Genomic DNA, 16,905 nt, shown 5'->3' with positions numbered 1-16,905 from the left:
GTAGTTGCCCATGAGAAAGAGAGGAGTTCACAATTTTTGTGGCGCCTTCTACAAGGCCCATACTTGCCTTCTGCACTCTGGATCTTGGTGTTGCCCACGCCTGCCGTATGGAGTAGGAGGAAAAACAAAATAGGAAATTAAAGTCAAAGCTATTGATTCATTTCTCTTTTCCTGAATTGTATTTGGTTCAGAAAAGCAAGCCACCTTTCTGACCTCTGGTCTAAAATGGCTTCCTTATTCCTTTGTACAGTACCAAAGGGTGACGTGAAAGGAATCTGTGAACAAAAGAGGACAGATGAAGCATGCTGCCTGAATGAAGGGAAAGATGCACTCAGCTGTGGAAACAATGAGAGGACAAGAGCATCTGGTAAACAACGGCAGGAAAACATGTGAAACAATAGCTGTGAACTAACAAGAAGGCAGCAATGTTGTTGAAACAATAGCATGATTACAATGGCTAAGGGAACGGCTCAGGGATCGGTGCTGGGGCCGATTCTGTTCAATATATTTGTGACTGACATTGCCGAAGGGTTAGAAGGTAAAGTTTGCCTATTTGCGGGTGATACTAAGATCTGTAACAGAGTGGACACCCCGGAGGGAGTGGAAAACATGAAAAAGAATCTTCGGAAGCTAGAAGAATGGTCTATGGTTTGGCAATTAAAATTCAATGCGAAGAAATGCAAAGTGATGCACTTAGGGAATAGAAATCCACGGGAGACGTATGTGTTAGGTGGTGAGAGTCTGATAGGTACGGACGGGGAGAGGGATCTTGGGGTGATAGTATCTGAGGATCTGAAGGCGACGAAACAGTGTGACAAGGCGGTGGCCGTAGCTAGAAGGTTGCTAGGCTGTATAGAAAGGGGAGTGACCAGCAGAAGAAAAGAGGTTTTAATGCCCCTGTATAAGTCGTTGGTGAGGCCCCACCTGGAGTATTGTGTTCAGTTCTGGTCGCCTCATCTCAAAAAAGATATAAAGGAATTGGAGAAGGTGCAGAAAAGGCGACAAAAATGATAAAAGGGATGGGACGACTACCCTTTGAGGAGAGGTTAAGACGGCTAGGACTCTTTAGCCTGGAGAGAAGGCGGCTGAGAGGTGATATGATAGAGGTTTACAAAATAATGAGCAGGATAGAGCAGACAGATGTGAAAGCGTTTGTTTACGCTTTCTAACAATAATAGAACCAGGGGACACAAGATGAAATTAGAATGTGGTAGGTTTAAAACAAATTGGAGAAAGATTTTCTTTACTCAGCGTGTAGTTAGACTCTGGAACTCATTGCCGGAGAAGGTAGTGACGGCAACTGGCCTTGCTGAGTTTAATGGGGGTCTAGACAGATTCCTGAAGGAAAAGTCCATTGATCGTTATTAAATTTTGGGGGGGTTTTGCCAGGTTCTTGGGGCCTGGACTGGCCGCTGTCGGAGACGGAGTGCTGGGCTTGATGGACCTTTGGTCTTTTCCCAGCATGGCGGTGCTTAATATATGAGCAGATGCTGGGAATACTTCTAAAAAGTTAACGCAAAGGCACCTGAATAAAAGACCACCTATTTTAACTGACCAAAGCCTTGAAACAGACCTCACTGAAAAGGGACACCTTCAGAACCCCTTACGTTATGCAGGCAATAACACAGCAAACTGTAATTTTCAGGCTTCTGTGAAGCTATTGAGTTCTTCTGCATTAGTCCAGCCTCCTCTTTTCCCAGCACCCTGTCATCCTCATTAAATGCAAACAACGAACTAATCCCAGAAAAGAAAGAGTCCTGATATTGATAAAGCCATCATTAAATGGACAGCCAGAAAAGAAACTGAAAGCTGTTCCATTTCCTCCTTTAACCTGCGGTTGCTTAAATTATATTATAGTGACTCAATATCGGAGTTTAACCCACATGACATAAAACTTAAATGTATAACCTGCTGGGGAGGGAGGGTGGGGAGAGGGAGGGGAATATTTTGGATTGTATCAGTGAATGACTGTATGATAAGCAATATGTTTGTTATTATACAAAATCAATAAATATATATAAATTAAAAAAAAAAAATTATATTATAGTAACATAGTAGATGACGGCAGAAAAAGACCTGCACGGTCCATCCAGTCTGCCCAACAAGACAAACATATGTGTAAACCTTACCTTGATTTGTACCTGCCTTATTCAGGGCACAGACCGTACAAGTCTGCCCAGCAGTACTACTACTACTACTTAACATTTCTAAAGCGCTACTTGGGTTACGCAGCGCTGTACAATTTACATAGAGGGACAGTCCCTGCTCAAAGAGCTTACAATCTAGAAGACAAGTGAACGGTCAGTCCGATAGGGGCAGTCAAATTGGGGCAGTCTGGATTTACTGAACGGTAAGAGTTAGGTGCCGAACGCAGCAATGAAGAGGTGGGTTTTAAGCAAAGACTTGAAGATGGGCAGGGAGGGGGCTTGGCGTTTGGGCTCAGGAAGGTTGTTTCAGTCCCGCCTCCCATCACCGGCTCTGGCACAGACCGTATAAGTCTGCCCTCCACTATCCTCGCCTCCCAACCACCAACCCCTCTTCCCCCCCACCTGCTCCGCCACCCAATTTCGGCTAAGCTTCTGAGGATCCATTCCTTCTGCACAGGATTCCTTTATGCATATCCCACGCATGTTTGAATTCCGTTACCTTTTTCATCTCCACCACCTCCCGCGGGAGGGCATTCCAAGCATCCACCACCCTCTCTGTGAAAAAATACTTCCTGACATCTTTCCTGAGGCTGCCCCCCTTCAACCTCATTTCATGTCCTCTCGTTCTACCGCCTTCCCATCTCCGGAAAAGATTTGTTTGCAGATTATTACCTTTCAAATATTTGAACGTCTGTATCATATCACCCCTGTTCCTCCTTTCCTCCAGGGTATACATGTTGAGGTCAGCAAGTCTCTCTTCATACATCTTGGAACGCAAATCCTGTACCATTCTCGTAGCTTTTCTTTGCATTATATTATGTACACAATACAGTTGTAAAGTGTAATTTTCAGGCGTCTGTGATACTTCCTAGCTTATATACCACATTTTCAATTAAAAATTCTCCACATTGGTTTAGAATGTAGCATAGATGTTTAGTCATACCTAAAATATAATGTACTGTGAGGACAATTTCAGAGCTGTTTATATGGGTAAGTAGTGTTTGGGTTTCTGAAAATTATTCTTCCTCAGCACAGCTTAATGTAAACACAGTTTTCCACATTTACAGGGTAATTTTATAGCGAGCGCCTAGATTAATAGGACAGAACGAAACCTATTTTTAATCTGTTTTATAAAGACACGTAGGCTCACCATGAGAGGAATAACAGAAACATTCTACAAGCAAAACAAAAAGAATAAAATGAAAAACAAAATCAAACCTCCTTGCAATATACAACCCAATCCCACTAAGTCAAAATTGAAAGTCCAGCAATTTCTGCAACAGTCCCCAAGAGTGCTCATACTTTTTTTTCCTCATACCCTTGGTCTCTAAAAACAAGAGTCAAAATCAAAATGTACCCTTTGCCAAAAAGGCAACCAATGTGGAGGTTTTGTTGCAAATACATAGGTCAAACTCTACCACGAAAGAACTTTAACGCAATACCATTTTATCTCTTATTCCAAATATGGACTCTTTATACTTGACTGCTTAATCTACTATTTATTTTTTATTTTTATTTTAGTTACATTTGTACCCCGCGCTTTCCCACTCATGGCAGGCTCAATGCAGCTTACATATACAGGTACTTATTTGTACCTGGGGCAATGGAGGGTTAAGTGACTTGCCCAGAGTCACAAGGAGCTGCCTGTGCCTGAAGTGGGAATCCAACTCAGTTCCCCAGGACCAAAGTCCACCACCCTAACCACTAGGCCACTCCTCCACTGTTGCTACTATTTGAGATTCTACATGGAATGTTGCTATTCCACTAGCAACATTCCATGTAGAAGTCGGCCCTTGCAGATCACCAATGTTGCCGCGCAGGCTTCTGCTTCTGTGAGTCTGACGTCCTGCACATACGTGCAGGACGTCAGACTCACAGAAACAGAAGCCTGCACAGCCTTCTACATGGAATGTTGCTAGTGGAATAGCAACATTCCATGTGGAATCTCCAATAGTAGCAACATTCCATGTAGAATCTCCAATAGTATCTATTTTATTTTTGTTACATTTGCACCCTGCGCTTTCCCACTCATGGCAGGCTCAATGCGGCTTACATGGGGCAATGGAGGGTTAAGTGACTTGCCCAGAGTCACAAGGAGCTGCCTTTGCCTGAAGTGGGAATCAACTCAGTTCCCCAGGACCAAAGTCCACCACCCTAACCACTAGGCCACTCCTCCACTGTTGCTACTATTTGAGATTCTACATGGAATGTGCTATTCCACTAGCAACATTCCATGTAGAAGTCGGCCCTTGCAGATCACCAATGTTGCCGCGCAGGCTTCTGCTTCTGTGAGTCTGACGTCCTGCACATACGTGCAGGACGTCAGACTCACAGAAACAGAAGCCTGCACAGCCTTCTACATGGAATGTTGCTAGTGGAATAGCAACATTCCATGTGGAATCTCCAATAGTAGCAACATTCCATGTAGAATCTCCAATAGTATCTATTTTATTTTTGTTACATTTGCACCCTGCGCTTTCCCACTCATGGCAGGCTCAATGCGGCTTACATGGGGCAATGGAGGGTTAAGTGACTTGCCCAGAGTCACAAGGAGCTGCCTTTGCCTGAAGTGGGAATCAACTCAGTTCCCCAGGACCAAAGTCCACCACCCTAACCACTAGGCCACTCCTCCACTGTTGCTACTATTTGAGATTCTACATGGAATGTTGCTATTCCACTAGCAACATTCCATGTAGAAGTCGGCCCTTGCAGATCACCAATGTGGCCGCGCAGGCTTCTGCTTCTGTGAGTCTGGACGTCAGACTCACAGAAACAGAAGCCTGCGCAGCCTTCTACATGGAATGTTGCTAGTGGAATAGCAACATTCCATGTAGAACCTCAAATAGTAGCAACATTCCGTGTAGAATCTCCAATAGTAGCAATATTCCGTGTAGAATCTCCAATAGTATCTATTTTATTTTTGTTACATTTGTACCCTGCGCTTTCCCACTCATGGCAGGCTCAATGCAGCTTACATGGGGCAATGGCGGGTTAAGTGACTTGCCCAGAGTCACAAGGAGCTGTGCCTGAGGTGGGAATCGAACTCAGTTCCTCAGGATCAGAGTCCACCACCCTAACCACTAGGCCACTCCTCCACTATGTCAATCATGATCTTTAATGTAATACCACTTGTATCTCTCACTCCGGAAATGGCGATCGCCATGACGGAACAATGTAAGCCACATTGAGCCTGCAAATAGGTGGGGAAATGTGGGATACAAATGCAACAAATAAATAAATAAATATTCTGTACTAATTGCAGACAATGCAAAGAAGTCTCTAATGTTTTGACTTTTTTAGTATTTTTCTGGGGTCTAGTTCTTTTTTATTTTCCCCCCCTTAGGACCTTCAGTGATCATACCAGCAGTAGCACAAGTTAATTCTGTAATCATGCCTCAGCCTAGGCAGTAGTAATTAGTGAATTTGACCCATGGCAGGATCACTATCTGCTGATTCTTTCCACCTCCAAACTGGGAAATAATAATTGATTTGTAGGGCCAGCTACTGGCAGAAGATCCGAGTTGGATTCCAGGAACAGGACATCCAGTCTCACCAACCAAAGAGACTGCCAGTACATTAAGGATGATTTTACAAAGGCAAACTCCCCCTGCGGTTCCATGTTAAATGATGAATTAAAAAAAAAAAAAACATCTAAATTCCTCACCATTTCTTTTGGGGATACAGTCATCAACCGTAAACAAAGTTGTGCAAGACTTTTTTTGATCCAAAACTAACAACATCTGTGTTATTTGGCAGTCAACACCAGCTTCTTATCCACCAGCTACTGAGAAACCCGAGTCAAATCATAAGATTGGATAACAAATGCACCTCATCTTCCTTCCAAGAGAATAAAAATTTGTAGCTGAGAACCTAATGAATGCATCACCCTCCAAAAGGCTTCGGAGAGGAACGAATCCTGTGGTGCTCCTCTCAGATGAGGAAACGCTAAAGCGATTCAGGATCTTCATCTTGGAGAAGAGAAATCTGAGGGGGAGATATGGTAGAGGGCTATAAAATACTCCTGCTGGAATTTTGCACCAAAAAAAAAAAAAAAAATCAAAATTCTGCACACAAAATTTGCAAATTCTACAAGTTTATTTGTCATAATTTAACCAATATTACAGCCCCACTCCGTGTACACAGATCTATCTATATTTTTCCCAGCCCCCCCTCAACACCCATAGCATTCACCTTTTCACAGCCCCCTCCCTCCCTGCACCCACACATAGCATCCGCCTTTTTTACAGTCCCCTTCCTCCCTCTTCCCTCCACCCACCCACAGCATCCACTTTGTTTTTTATAGCCCCCCTCCCTCCTTCCACGGCATCCACCTTTGTTTTACAGCCTCCTCCCCTACAGCCCCCTCCCCTTCATCCACCCACAGCATCCACCTTTTTTTACAGCTCTCTCCCTCCCTGCACCCACATGCCCATCCGTATTGGGGTTTTTTCAGCTGCCCCCGCACTCACCCATGAGGTAGGAGGAGGAGGAGCTACATCAGCAGTACCTCTGCGGGGCAGGAACAAACTCCGATGCCGCCACTTTTTCCAAATGGCCACTTCCTGCAGCAGTCTCACGAGATTATCTCTTGAAGTCTTGGTGGCCATTTTGAAGAAGCAGCGCCCTCGACCAGAGAGTGGCAGCAGCGGGCAGGAAAGAGGAGGGTTCTTTCCTGCCCCTGAAGATGCCACTAGGGTGTGCTGAGGTAGGCCTGGGGAGGGCCCACTGAGGCTCGGAGGTGTGTGGCAGGGCAACCAGCCACCCAGCACCGTGGGCTTGGGGGAGGCAGCCTGCTAGCCAGTTCCTCTCAGAGCACAGATTCTGTGCAAAAACATGGAATTCTGCACGGCTGCCGAATTCTGTGCAAATTTTGTGTTCTGCAATCGTGCCAAATTTCAGCAGGAGTAATAAAATCCTGAATGGAGTAAAACGGGTAAACATGAATTGATTGTTTACTGCAGTGTATTTCAATGCAAGGCCTTGGGGCTAGTGGTGGCCCACTGAGACCTCTGGGACCAACCCCCTATTGTCTTTCTGGGTTTTTTTCTGCCACTCTGCCTCTCTACCTAGCCCAGGACAGAAAGGAGAAGGTAAATGAGGGGAAGAGCTGCATACTTGAAGGACAAGGCATTTCTCAATAGACAGAAAAGAATGCATTTGAAAATGCTGTCAGTCTTGAGGAACCCCCCTCCCCCAATGAAGTTTGAAGGTGGGCTGGTGGGATTGGATGTCATTGACACACATTGGTCAGCAGTGTCATGACCCAACATGGAAAGATTTTTGGCAACTCTTCTTCAGTTCATTAGAAGCCAGAGTGGCCCCAGCTTACAAATTAATGAAGACCATTGGTTTATTGTTTCAGAGAGAGGCACAGCAAGCAGTCCGCCATGGCGGAAAGAGCAATGAAATCCCACAGGATACACAATGGATCGAGAATAGTGAGAAGTGGACAATGGCTTTCCAAGGACAAACGAAGAGGCCTTCGAGAATTTCAAAATTAGCATTTATTGATGACTGAATTCTTGAAGAGGTGCAGCGATGCTCTCTGGTTGTAGCAGAAAACAGTAATGAGACCGCAAATAGGTGGGAAAATGTGGGATACAAATGCAACAAATAATAAAATAATATGAAAAGCTTTTTCAAGACCAGTTCTCCTTATTTCCCTTCAGAGCTTAATGTACGCTGGTGCAATCATTAGTACTGAGCCACCTGGATTATTGTAACTCCATTTTCGCAGGATGCAAAGAAAAAGCTATTAAGAAACTTCAGACTGCACAAAATACCGCAGCTAGACTCATATTCGGTAAGGCGAAGTATGAGAGCGCCAAACCCCTCAGAGAAAAATTGCATTGGCTTCCACTAAAAGATCGTATTGCTTTCAAAATTTGCACATTGACCCACAAAATCATCCATGGAGAAGCTCCTTCATACATGTCAGACCTAATTGACTTACCGGCACGAAACATCAACAGCTCATCACGTACCTTCCTAAACCTTCACTACCCCAACTGTAGAGGACTCAAATACAAGTCACTACATGCATCTACCTTCACATACCTCTGCACAAAAGCATGGAATAAACTACCGAACATTATAAAAATAACACGTAACTTGACAGACTTCAGGAAATTATTGAAAACGTACTTGTTCGGAGAAACTTACAGTAAGAATCCTCCTTAAGAACTTGATTATTCTATATCTAAATCAACCACCTACTGATCCCTCTGAATTGATTATATTAGCCATATTATCATTATTGGTCATCATTTATTATTACTTTTTTATTATGTGTTATGTAAATTATTCTACTGACATATCTTCCTTATTTCTTACATAGTAATATGTTAATTTGAACAAACCTCTTATTCTGTTCATAACTATATCTTTTGTAACATAATGTAAGCCACGTTGAGCCTGCAAATAGGTGGGAAAATGTGGGGTACAAATGTAGCAAATAAATAAATAAAATGTCGTATTGGAACCATTGGATTTTTTCAACAATTACAGTGCTGGGACTCCTGAAAAAGGCCTTTGGGCCGAAACATAGTACTGGCTAAATCCAGAGGTCAATATTCCATCCTCATTCTTCTTGATCTTTCCGCTGCTTTTGACACTGTCGATCACAGCATACTTCTCGATACCCTGTCCTCACTTGGATTCCAGGGCTCTGTCCTTTCCTGGTTCTCTTCCTACCTCTCCCTCCGCACCTTTAGTGTTCACTCTGGTGGATCCTCTTCTACTTCTATCCCTCCTCTGCCTGTCGGCGTACCTCAGGGTTCTGTTCTTGGTCCCCTCCTCTTTTCTATCTACACTTCTTCCCTTGGTTCATTAATCTCATCCCATGGCTTTTCCTACCATCTCTATGCTGATGACTCCCAAATCTACCTTTCTACCCCTGATATCTCACCTTGCATCCAAACCAAAGTTTCAGCGTGCTTGTCTGACATTGCTGTCTGGATGTCTCAACGCCACCTGAAATTAAATATGACCAAAACTGAGCTTCTCATTTCCCCCCCCCCCAAACCCACCTCCCTGCTCCCCCCGTTTTCTATTTCTGTTGATGGCTCTCTCATTCTCCCTGTCTCCTCAGCTCAGAACCTTCTGCTCAGTGTGCTGCTGCGGCTAAGAAAGCGAATAGAATGCTGGGTATTATTAGGAAAGGTATGGAAAACAGGTGTGAGGATGTTATAATGCCGTTGTATCGCTCCATGGTGCGACCGCACCTTGAGTATTGTGTTCAATTCTGGTCGCCGCATCTCAAGAAAGATATAGTAGAATTGGAAAAGGTGCAGCGAAGGGCGACTAAAATGATAGCGGGGATGGGACGACTTCCCTATGAAGAAAGACTAATGAGGCTAGGGCTATACAGCTTGGAGAAGAGACGGCTGAAGGGAGACATGATAGAGGTATATAAAATAATGAGTGGAGTGGAACAGGTGGATGTGAAGCTTCTGTTCACGCTTTCCAAAAATACTAGGACTAGGGGGCATGCGATGAAACTACAGTGTAGTAAATTTAAAACAAATCGGAGAAAATTTTTCTTCACCCAACGTGTAATTAAACTCTGGAATTCGTTGCCGGAGAAAGTGGTGAGGGCGGTTAGCTTAGCAGAGTTTTAAAAGGGGTTGGACGGTTTCCTAAAGGACAAGTCCATAAACCGCTACTAAACGGACTATAGAATGTTTGTACGTTTGGGAAGCTTGCCAGGTGCCCTTGGCCTGGATTGGCCGCTGTCGTGGACAGGATGCTGGGCTCGATGGACCCTTGGTCTTTTCCCAGTATGGCATTACTTATGTACTTATAACCTTGGGGTCATCTTTGACTCTTGCCTCTCCTTCTCTGCTCATATCCAGCAGATTGCCAAGACCTGTCATTTCTTTCTTTACAACATCCGTAAAATCCGCCCCTTTCTTTCCGAGCACTCTACCAAAACCCTCATCCACACCCTTGTCACCTCTCGTTTAGACTACTGCAATCTGCTTCTTGCTGGCCTCCCACTTAGTCACCTCTCCCTTCTCCAGTCGGTTCAAAACTCTGCTGCCCGTCTCGTCTTCCGCCAGGGTCGCTTTACTCATACTACCCCTCTCCTCAAGACCCTTCACTGGCTCCCTATCCGTTTTCGCATCCTGTTCAAACTTCTTCTACTAACCTATAAATGTACTCACTCTGCTACTCCCCAGTATCTCTCCACACTTGTCCTTCCCTACACCCCTTCCCGTGCACTCCGCTCCATGGATAAATCCTTCTTATCTGTTCCCATCTCCACTACTGCCAACTCCAGACTTCGCGCCTTCTGTCTCGCTGCACCCTACGCCTGGAATAAACTTCCTGAGCCCCTACGTCTTGCCCCATCCTTGGCCACCTTTAAATCTAGACTGAAAGCCCACCTCTTTAACATAGCTTTTGACTCGTAACCACTTGTAACCACTCGCCTCCACCTACCCTCCTCTCTTCCTTCCCGTTCACATTAATTGATTTGATTTGCTTACGTTATTTATTTTTTTGTCTATTAGATTGTAAGCTCTTTGAGCAGGGACTGTCTTTCTTGTATGTTTGTGCAGCGCTGCATACGCCTTGTAGCGCTATAGAAATGCTAAATAGTAGTAGTAGTAGTACTGTGTTGAGTCTTCAGTCATCAATAAATGCTGATTTTGATATTCTCAAAGGTCTCTTCGTTTGTCCTTGGAGAGCCATTGTCCATTTCCCACTATTTTTTTTATCTCTTATTGTTTCAAAGAGCATAAAGACTAGGGGACACTCCATGAAGTAACAAAGTAGCACATTTAAAACAAATAGGAGGAAATATTATTTTTTTCACTCAACATATAGTTAAGCTCTGAAACCCACTGCCAGAGCAAATGGCAAAACCTGTTAATAGCTAGGTTAATAAAGTTTTGGACAAATTCCTGGAGGAAAATTCCATAAACCATTATTAAGGTAGACCTAGGGAGCAAGCCATTGTTTATCGTTGGGATTAAATACCATGGAATCTTGCTACTTTTGGGGGCTCTACCAGTGGACTGGCCACTGTTGGAAACAGGATACTGGACTAGACGGACCCTTGATCTGACCTAGTATGGCAACTGTTATATTCTGATGTTCTAACACCACAATTTAAATGAAATAGACATGCGTGCGCAGTCTGGTGTCTTCTATAACTCAGGTTGGGAATTCTAGTGTGCTGGTTGTCTCTTCTTAGATTTACTCTCTGTATCCAGGTCTTGCCGATGTTTTGATGTCATTGCCCCATACAGTTCTTCCTTTTCCCTTTTGCTCTCTACCGTACTTTCCTAGTCGGCTCATTTGCTACCCTCTGAGTACATAACCAGAAAATCTTATTTCCCTTTTTGCAGGTCTTCTACTAGGATTCTTGCTCATTCATCACTCAGAAGGTGTCTGGACTCATTAACTTTTCCATACTGTTTAGGTGTAAGTTTCTCCTAGGAAATTCCTCACAGAACCTCAGATCTGGTGCGTTACGAAGCTGAAAGCTGTCAAGAACGGTACTAGCTCCATATGTGCAGGCTAGAAAAAACATCTTCAGACACTGATAGATGACATTTTTAACTTCCCATTTGTACATGACATCAATATGTGGGATGCATAATTTCAGAAGCACTATTTAGGTAATCTTATTTTTTTAAAAAAGATCATACCCAAGATAATTTGACTACTTTGTCTCAGGGGTTATTGTAAAAGTGCAGCACTGAAGCTAATTATCATCTAAATCTTTTTGCTCTTGCCAACCATAAAACTTTCAAAATACACAGACGTATCGTGGAAACAAAAGAAAGGCGAAAGAAGCAGAATTTTTTTTTTTTAACTACATGGCCCTCTGGACTCTATGCAGGTAGGATGCCTGCGGTCACAGAGTAGGAAGTAGTAATTTTCTGATCTAGTGGGTCCTCTGTGACCGCAGTCATCCTCCTTGAATCTAGTCTGGGTAGGAGGTAGATTATTCAGTTTCTATATTGACAGGATTTGACTGTGCCACTGTTTTATGATATGATCTGGCCATTCCTGCTTTGGTCTGAAAAGGTTATAACATGGCTCCTTCTTCCTTTTTTGGCCTGGCGGTTTCTTCCTACGTCTTTGGGCTTCTAGATCAGTCTGAACTAGCCTCTACTGGCTATAATGCTATAAGCTTTCATTTGCAGCTACAGGACATTTTCCTCTATATAACCCACTCCTCCTCCTATCAAGCCCAAACACTTCAGTAGACTATCCTCAGCTAGCTCCCTTTAAAAACTGGTCTGGTCATTAGCTACACTGCTGCTCGATTGAAGGACACCTTCTCTTCCAGATGTTGTGATCCTCTCTTCCACAACCTCCTTAACTGTTGCTGACCTAAGCAATGGAAACCCAGCTCAGAACTCAAACCCAGATCTCCTGCATGGGAATGCTCCCCACCAATGAGAAACCAGCTAGGATTATGCCGTTAACTTTTGTGGTTTTGCTATTGAGGTCTCTTCCTTACAGAAGACGTTGAACAGAGGGACACCTTATGTACTGTGTAGGGATTAACATGAATCATAGCCGTTGTTATCTTTTATATTAATTTATAAAACCACATAAAATTTTAGATAGGCGAATCATAGCCGTTGTTATCTTTTATATTAATTTATAAAACCACATAAAATTTTAGATAGGAAGTCCAAAAATAGTATTTAATATCTTTATGCTGGCACCTCTGTGTGAACATTTTAATTAATACAGCCCAGTTAGCTCTTCAGAAATTATTCAGTTCTTTATCACATGGTTCCTTAAATCCTCTTACCAAACAAGGTGTTGAGTATTTTCTGCCTGTTATCTATGACTAAACCTGGGTTCTGCCACCTGTGGCTTTGTGAGTATATACTTGTAACTTTTTTAACCACTAACTTGCCCAAGCTTGGCAGAAGAGGAGACCATTAGCTTAGACTATCAGCTGCTCTCTTGTGAAATTTTCTGTTTGTAGGTTGAAATCCTGTGAGATTATGATCTGCAGTCTGAATGTAATCCAGGATGGAGCTGCTGGCTGGCTTGCAAAAAGAAACTATTGTTTTGTCACCATCAGAAGAACAGTTGATTGTAGCTCTCTCTGTTGATTCTTAATACTAGATCTTACCTGATGAGTCAGGGGGCTTGGTAGGCCCAGACTAAGCCATAAGCAATGTAGATGACTGGTGGCATATCTTCATAGTTGGCAGGGAAGGCCAAACAAAGGGTTGAGGTGCACTTGATCCCTGTGTAAAACAATCGAAACAGAAGAGTAATAGGGGTAGTTGGCTCTTCTCAAACAACGAAGGGAGACAAATAGGTGGATTAGAGTCTTTATTACAAAACATCAAAATCGACTTGACACAGTGACTGTTTTTCGGCGTTTGCTTCAGGAGTAAACATAGAGGTAGAGTTTGCAGCCCCCAGAAGAGGGAAATCTCTGCCATCATTTATTTAGATTTTGCTCACAGCTTTTTCAGTAGTAGCTCAAGGTGAGTTACATTCAGGTACTCTGGCTATTTCTCTGTCCTAGGAGGGCTCACAATCTAAGTTTCTACCTGAGGCAATGGAGGGTCAAGTGACTTGCCCAAGATCATAAGGAGCAGCAGTGGGGTTTGAACCGACCACCTCTGGATTGAAAGACCAGTGCTCTAACCACTAGGTCACTCCTCCACTGGCAACATTCCATGTAGAATCTCAGACAGCAGCAACATTCCATGTGGAATCTCAAATAGAGCAACAGAATCTCATATAGTAACAACATTCCATGTAGAGTCTCAAATAGAGCACAGAATCTCAAATAGTTGCAACATTCCATGTAGAATCTCAGATAGGGAAATGGAAATGGGATTTGAAACTACATTCAAACCAGTTTACATAGTATATACAGGTACTTAGTTGTACCTGAGGTAATGGAGGGTTAAGTGACTTGCCCAAGGTCACAAGGAGCAGCAGTGGGTTTTGAACCGGCCACCTCTGGATTGCAAGACTGGTGCTCTAACCACTAGGCTACTCCTCCACTCATCTTCAGTAGAGCCTACAGGCTGGTCAGTTTTTAAATATATCTTAACCATGTCACCCTAACTACTCCATACTATCCTAGTCTTCCCTTCCCCATCCTTCCTACACCATACCCATCCCTATTTCTTTATCTTATCTTCATGACTCCTTCCCATGTTAACTCACACATTCTCAAAGCCTTCTATTACTATGTTACATTACAGTTCGTAATATTCTCCTTACTGAATCTAACCATTGTAATTCTGTTTAATATGTAAGCCGCATTGTACCTGCTTCTGTGGGAAATTGCGGGGTATAAATGTAATAAATAAATGTTGGCCTCCACAAGTCTTTCTATGCCTGGATATTCAGCACCAGGCCATACCTGGATACCGGTGCTGAAGGTGAAGTTGTGATAGGGTAAGGTTCAGGTCACTTCTTTGGCTCCATATCCGTTTCCGCATTCATTTCAAACTCCTCCTACTGACTTACAAATGCATTCACTCTGCAGCTCCTCAATACCTCTCCACTCTCATCTCTCCCTACACTCCTCCCCGGGAACTCCGCTCACTGGGCAAATCTCTCTTATCTGCACCCTTCTCCTCCACCGCTAACTCCAGACTCCGTTCCTTCTATCTTGCTGCACCGTATGCCTGGAATAAACTTCCTGAGCCGGTACGCCAAGCCTCATCTCTGGCCATCTTCGAATCTAGGCTAAAAACTCACCTCTTCGATGCTGCTTTTAACTCCTAAACCTAAACCTTCAACCGCCCCCTATCCCTGATATGGCCTGTCTGTCCTAACCCTTATCCCTTACTTGTCCTGTCCGTCTGTCATAATTAGATTGTAAGCTCTGTTGAGCAGGGACTGTCTCTCCATGTTCAAGTGTGAAGCGCTGCGTACGTCCGGTAGTGCTATAGAAATGATAAGTAGTAGTAGTAGGACCAGATAGAGGAATCGTTCGACGGGAGAGTTCGGTAATGGCCATTACGAACTTTTGTGTTGTTGTGTTGCAGAGATCAGGCATTTACGTTGGATCTGTAGGGTATGCCTTTTTAAACAGGTGGGTCTTGAGTGTCTTTCTGAAGTGTAGATGGTCGTATATGGTTTTCAAGTCTTTTGGTAGTGTGTTCCATAGTTGTGTGCTGATGAAGGAAAAACTGGATGCGCAAGTTGATTTGTATTTGAGTCCTTTGCAGCTTGGTTAGTGTAGATTTAGGTTAGATGATGTACCAAGTATCTGACTTTTAGAAAGTGTTATAAAACCTGATTTTTTAGTGAAGCTTTTATACAATTTCCCCTGGATTCTATATTTGGTGCCCAAATTTGCGCGTCCAACTCTAAGGTACATGTGCAAATAATGCAAATAAAGTGGACAATGAGCTCTGAACCTTCAATAATTGGGTGCTAACAAATTATTTAGCGTTAACTGTGTAGGCACCTATAGGGATATTATAGGTGCGTCCACGGTTAACGAGCTTACATTGTTAATGTGTGTTAAAAACGCTAACGCGCCTATAATGCGGCTTAGTAAACAGAGCCCTAAGGGTGTTTTACTAAGGTGCGCTAGCGTTTTTAGCGCGTGTTAAAAATAGGTGCGTGCTAAAACGCTAGAGTTGCTCATAGAAATATATGGGCATCTCTAGCATTTAGCGCTTGCCTATTTTTAGCGAGTGCTAAAAATGCTAGTGCACCTTACTAAAAGACCCCCTTAGTGTTGAAATGTTTTGGCAACATTAAAAAAAAAAAAGATATAGTGGAATTAGAAAAGGTGCAAAGAAGGGCGACGAAAATGATAAAGGGGATGGGACGACTTCCCTATGAGGAAAGGCTAAAGCGGCTAGGGCTCTTCAGCTTGGAGAATAGGCGGCTGAGGGGAGATATGATAGAGGTCTATAAAATAATGAGTGGAGTTGAACGGGTAGATGTGAAGCTTCTGTTCACGCTTTCCAAAATACTAGGACTAGGGGGCATGCGATGAAGCTACAATGTAGTAAATTTAAAATGAATCAGAGAAAAGTTTTCTTCATTCAACGTGTAATTAAACTTTGGAATGCGTTGCCAGAGAATGTGGTAAAGGTGGTTAGCTTAGCGGAGTTTAAAAAAAGGTTTGGACAGCTTCCTAAAGGAACAGTCCATAGACCATTATTAAATGGACTAGGGGAAAATCCACTGTTTCTGGGATAAGCAGTATAAAATGTTTTGTACATTTTTGGGATCTTGCCGGGTATCTGTGACCTGGATTGGCCACTGTTGGAAACAGGGTGCTGGGCTCGATGGACCTTTGGTCTTTCCCAGTATGGCAATACTTATGTACTTATATTGAATTCCCTCCTTTGTCTTGATTTTATTTTTCCTTATTTCATGATTTTTTTTTTGTTGTCTCGTATTCCATTCTGTTGTATGCCACATTGTTTTAATTCACTTGTGTGATTTTTATCCTGTTACCAACAGAATAATTTTAATTAAGCAGCTCAGAAATGTAAATAAATAGAATAGATATAGACGCTAGGACGATCTAGCCACCAGCAAGACTTGGTGTGGAGCAGGTTCACCTGAGAAAAAGCGGTGGTGTTTCTTTCTAACGTGTGATTTTTCTCTGACGTGTGATCTCTTTTCACGCATAATCTTCTCCCTTCTGTAGGAGCATTTTAACTATTACTCAATGGACACGGCACTAGGACACCTGGTGTTCTCGGTGAAGTATGACGTGGTCGGGGACCAGGAGCACCTGCGGCTACTCTTACGGTAAAGCGGAGCTTGGACGGTGGTGACAGGT

General features: G+C 43.3%; 1 protein-coding gene across 3 annotated transcripts in view; it reads left to right on the top strand.

The window, feature by feature from the left end:
- Positions 1-16,905, top strand: part of RAP1GAP (RAP1 GTPase activating protein) — a 152,078-nt gene that overhangs the window by 63,140 nt on the left and 72,033 nt on the right. For all 3 annotated transcript variants that reach the window (XM_030185566.1, XM_030185563.1, XM_030185565.1), the window contains exon 6: positions 16,771-16,874. In XM_030185566.1, the coding sequence (XP_030041426.1) occupies positions 16,771-16,874 (104 nt within the window). The remainder of the gene's footprint in view (positions 1-16,770; positions 16,875-16,905) is intronic.

This window comes from Microcaecilia unicolor, chromosome 13 (genome assembly GCF_901765095.1).
Source record: "Microcaecilia unicolor chromosome 13, aMicUni1.1, whole genome shotgun sequence".
Lineage (NCBI taxonomy): Eukaryota > Metazoa > Chordata > Amphibia > Gymnophiona > Siphonopidae > Microcaecilia > Microcaecilia unicolor.
The sequence above is the reverse complement of the archived record's forward strand: the minus strand, read 5'-3'. Positions and strand labels throughout refer to the sequence as shown.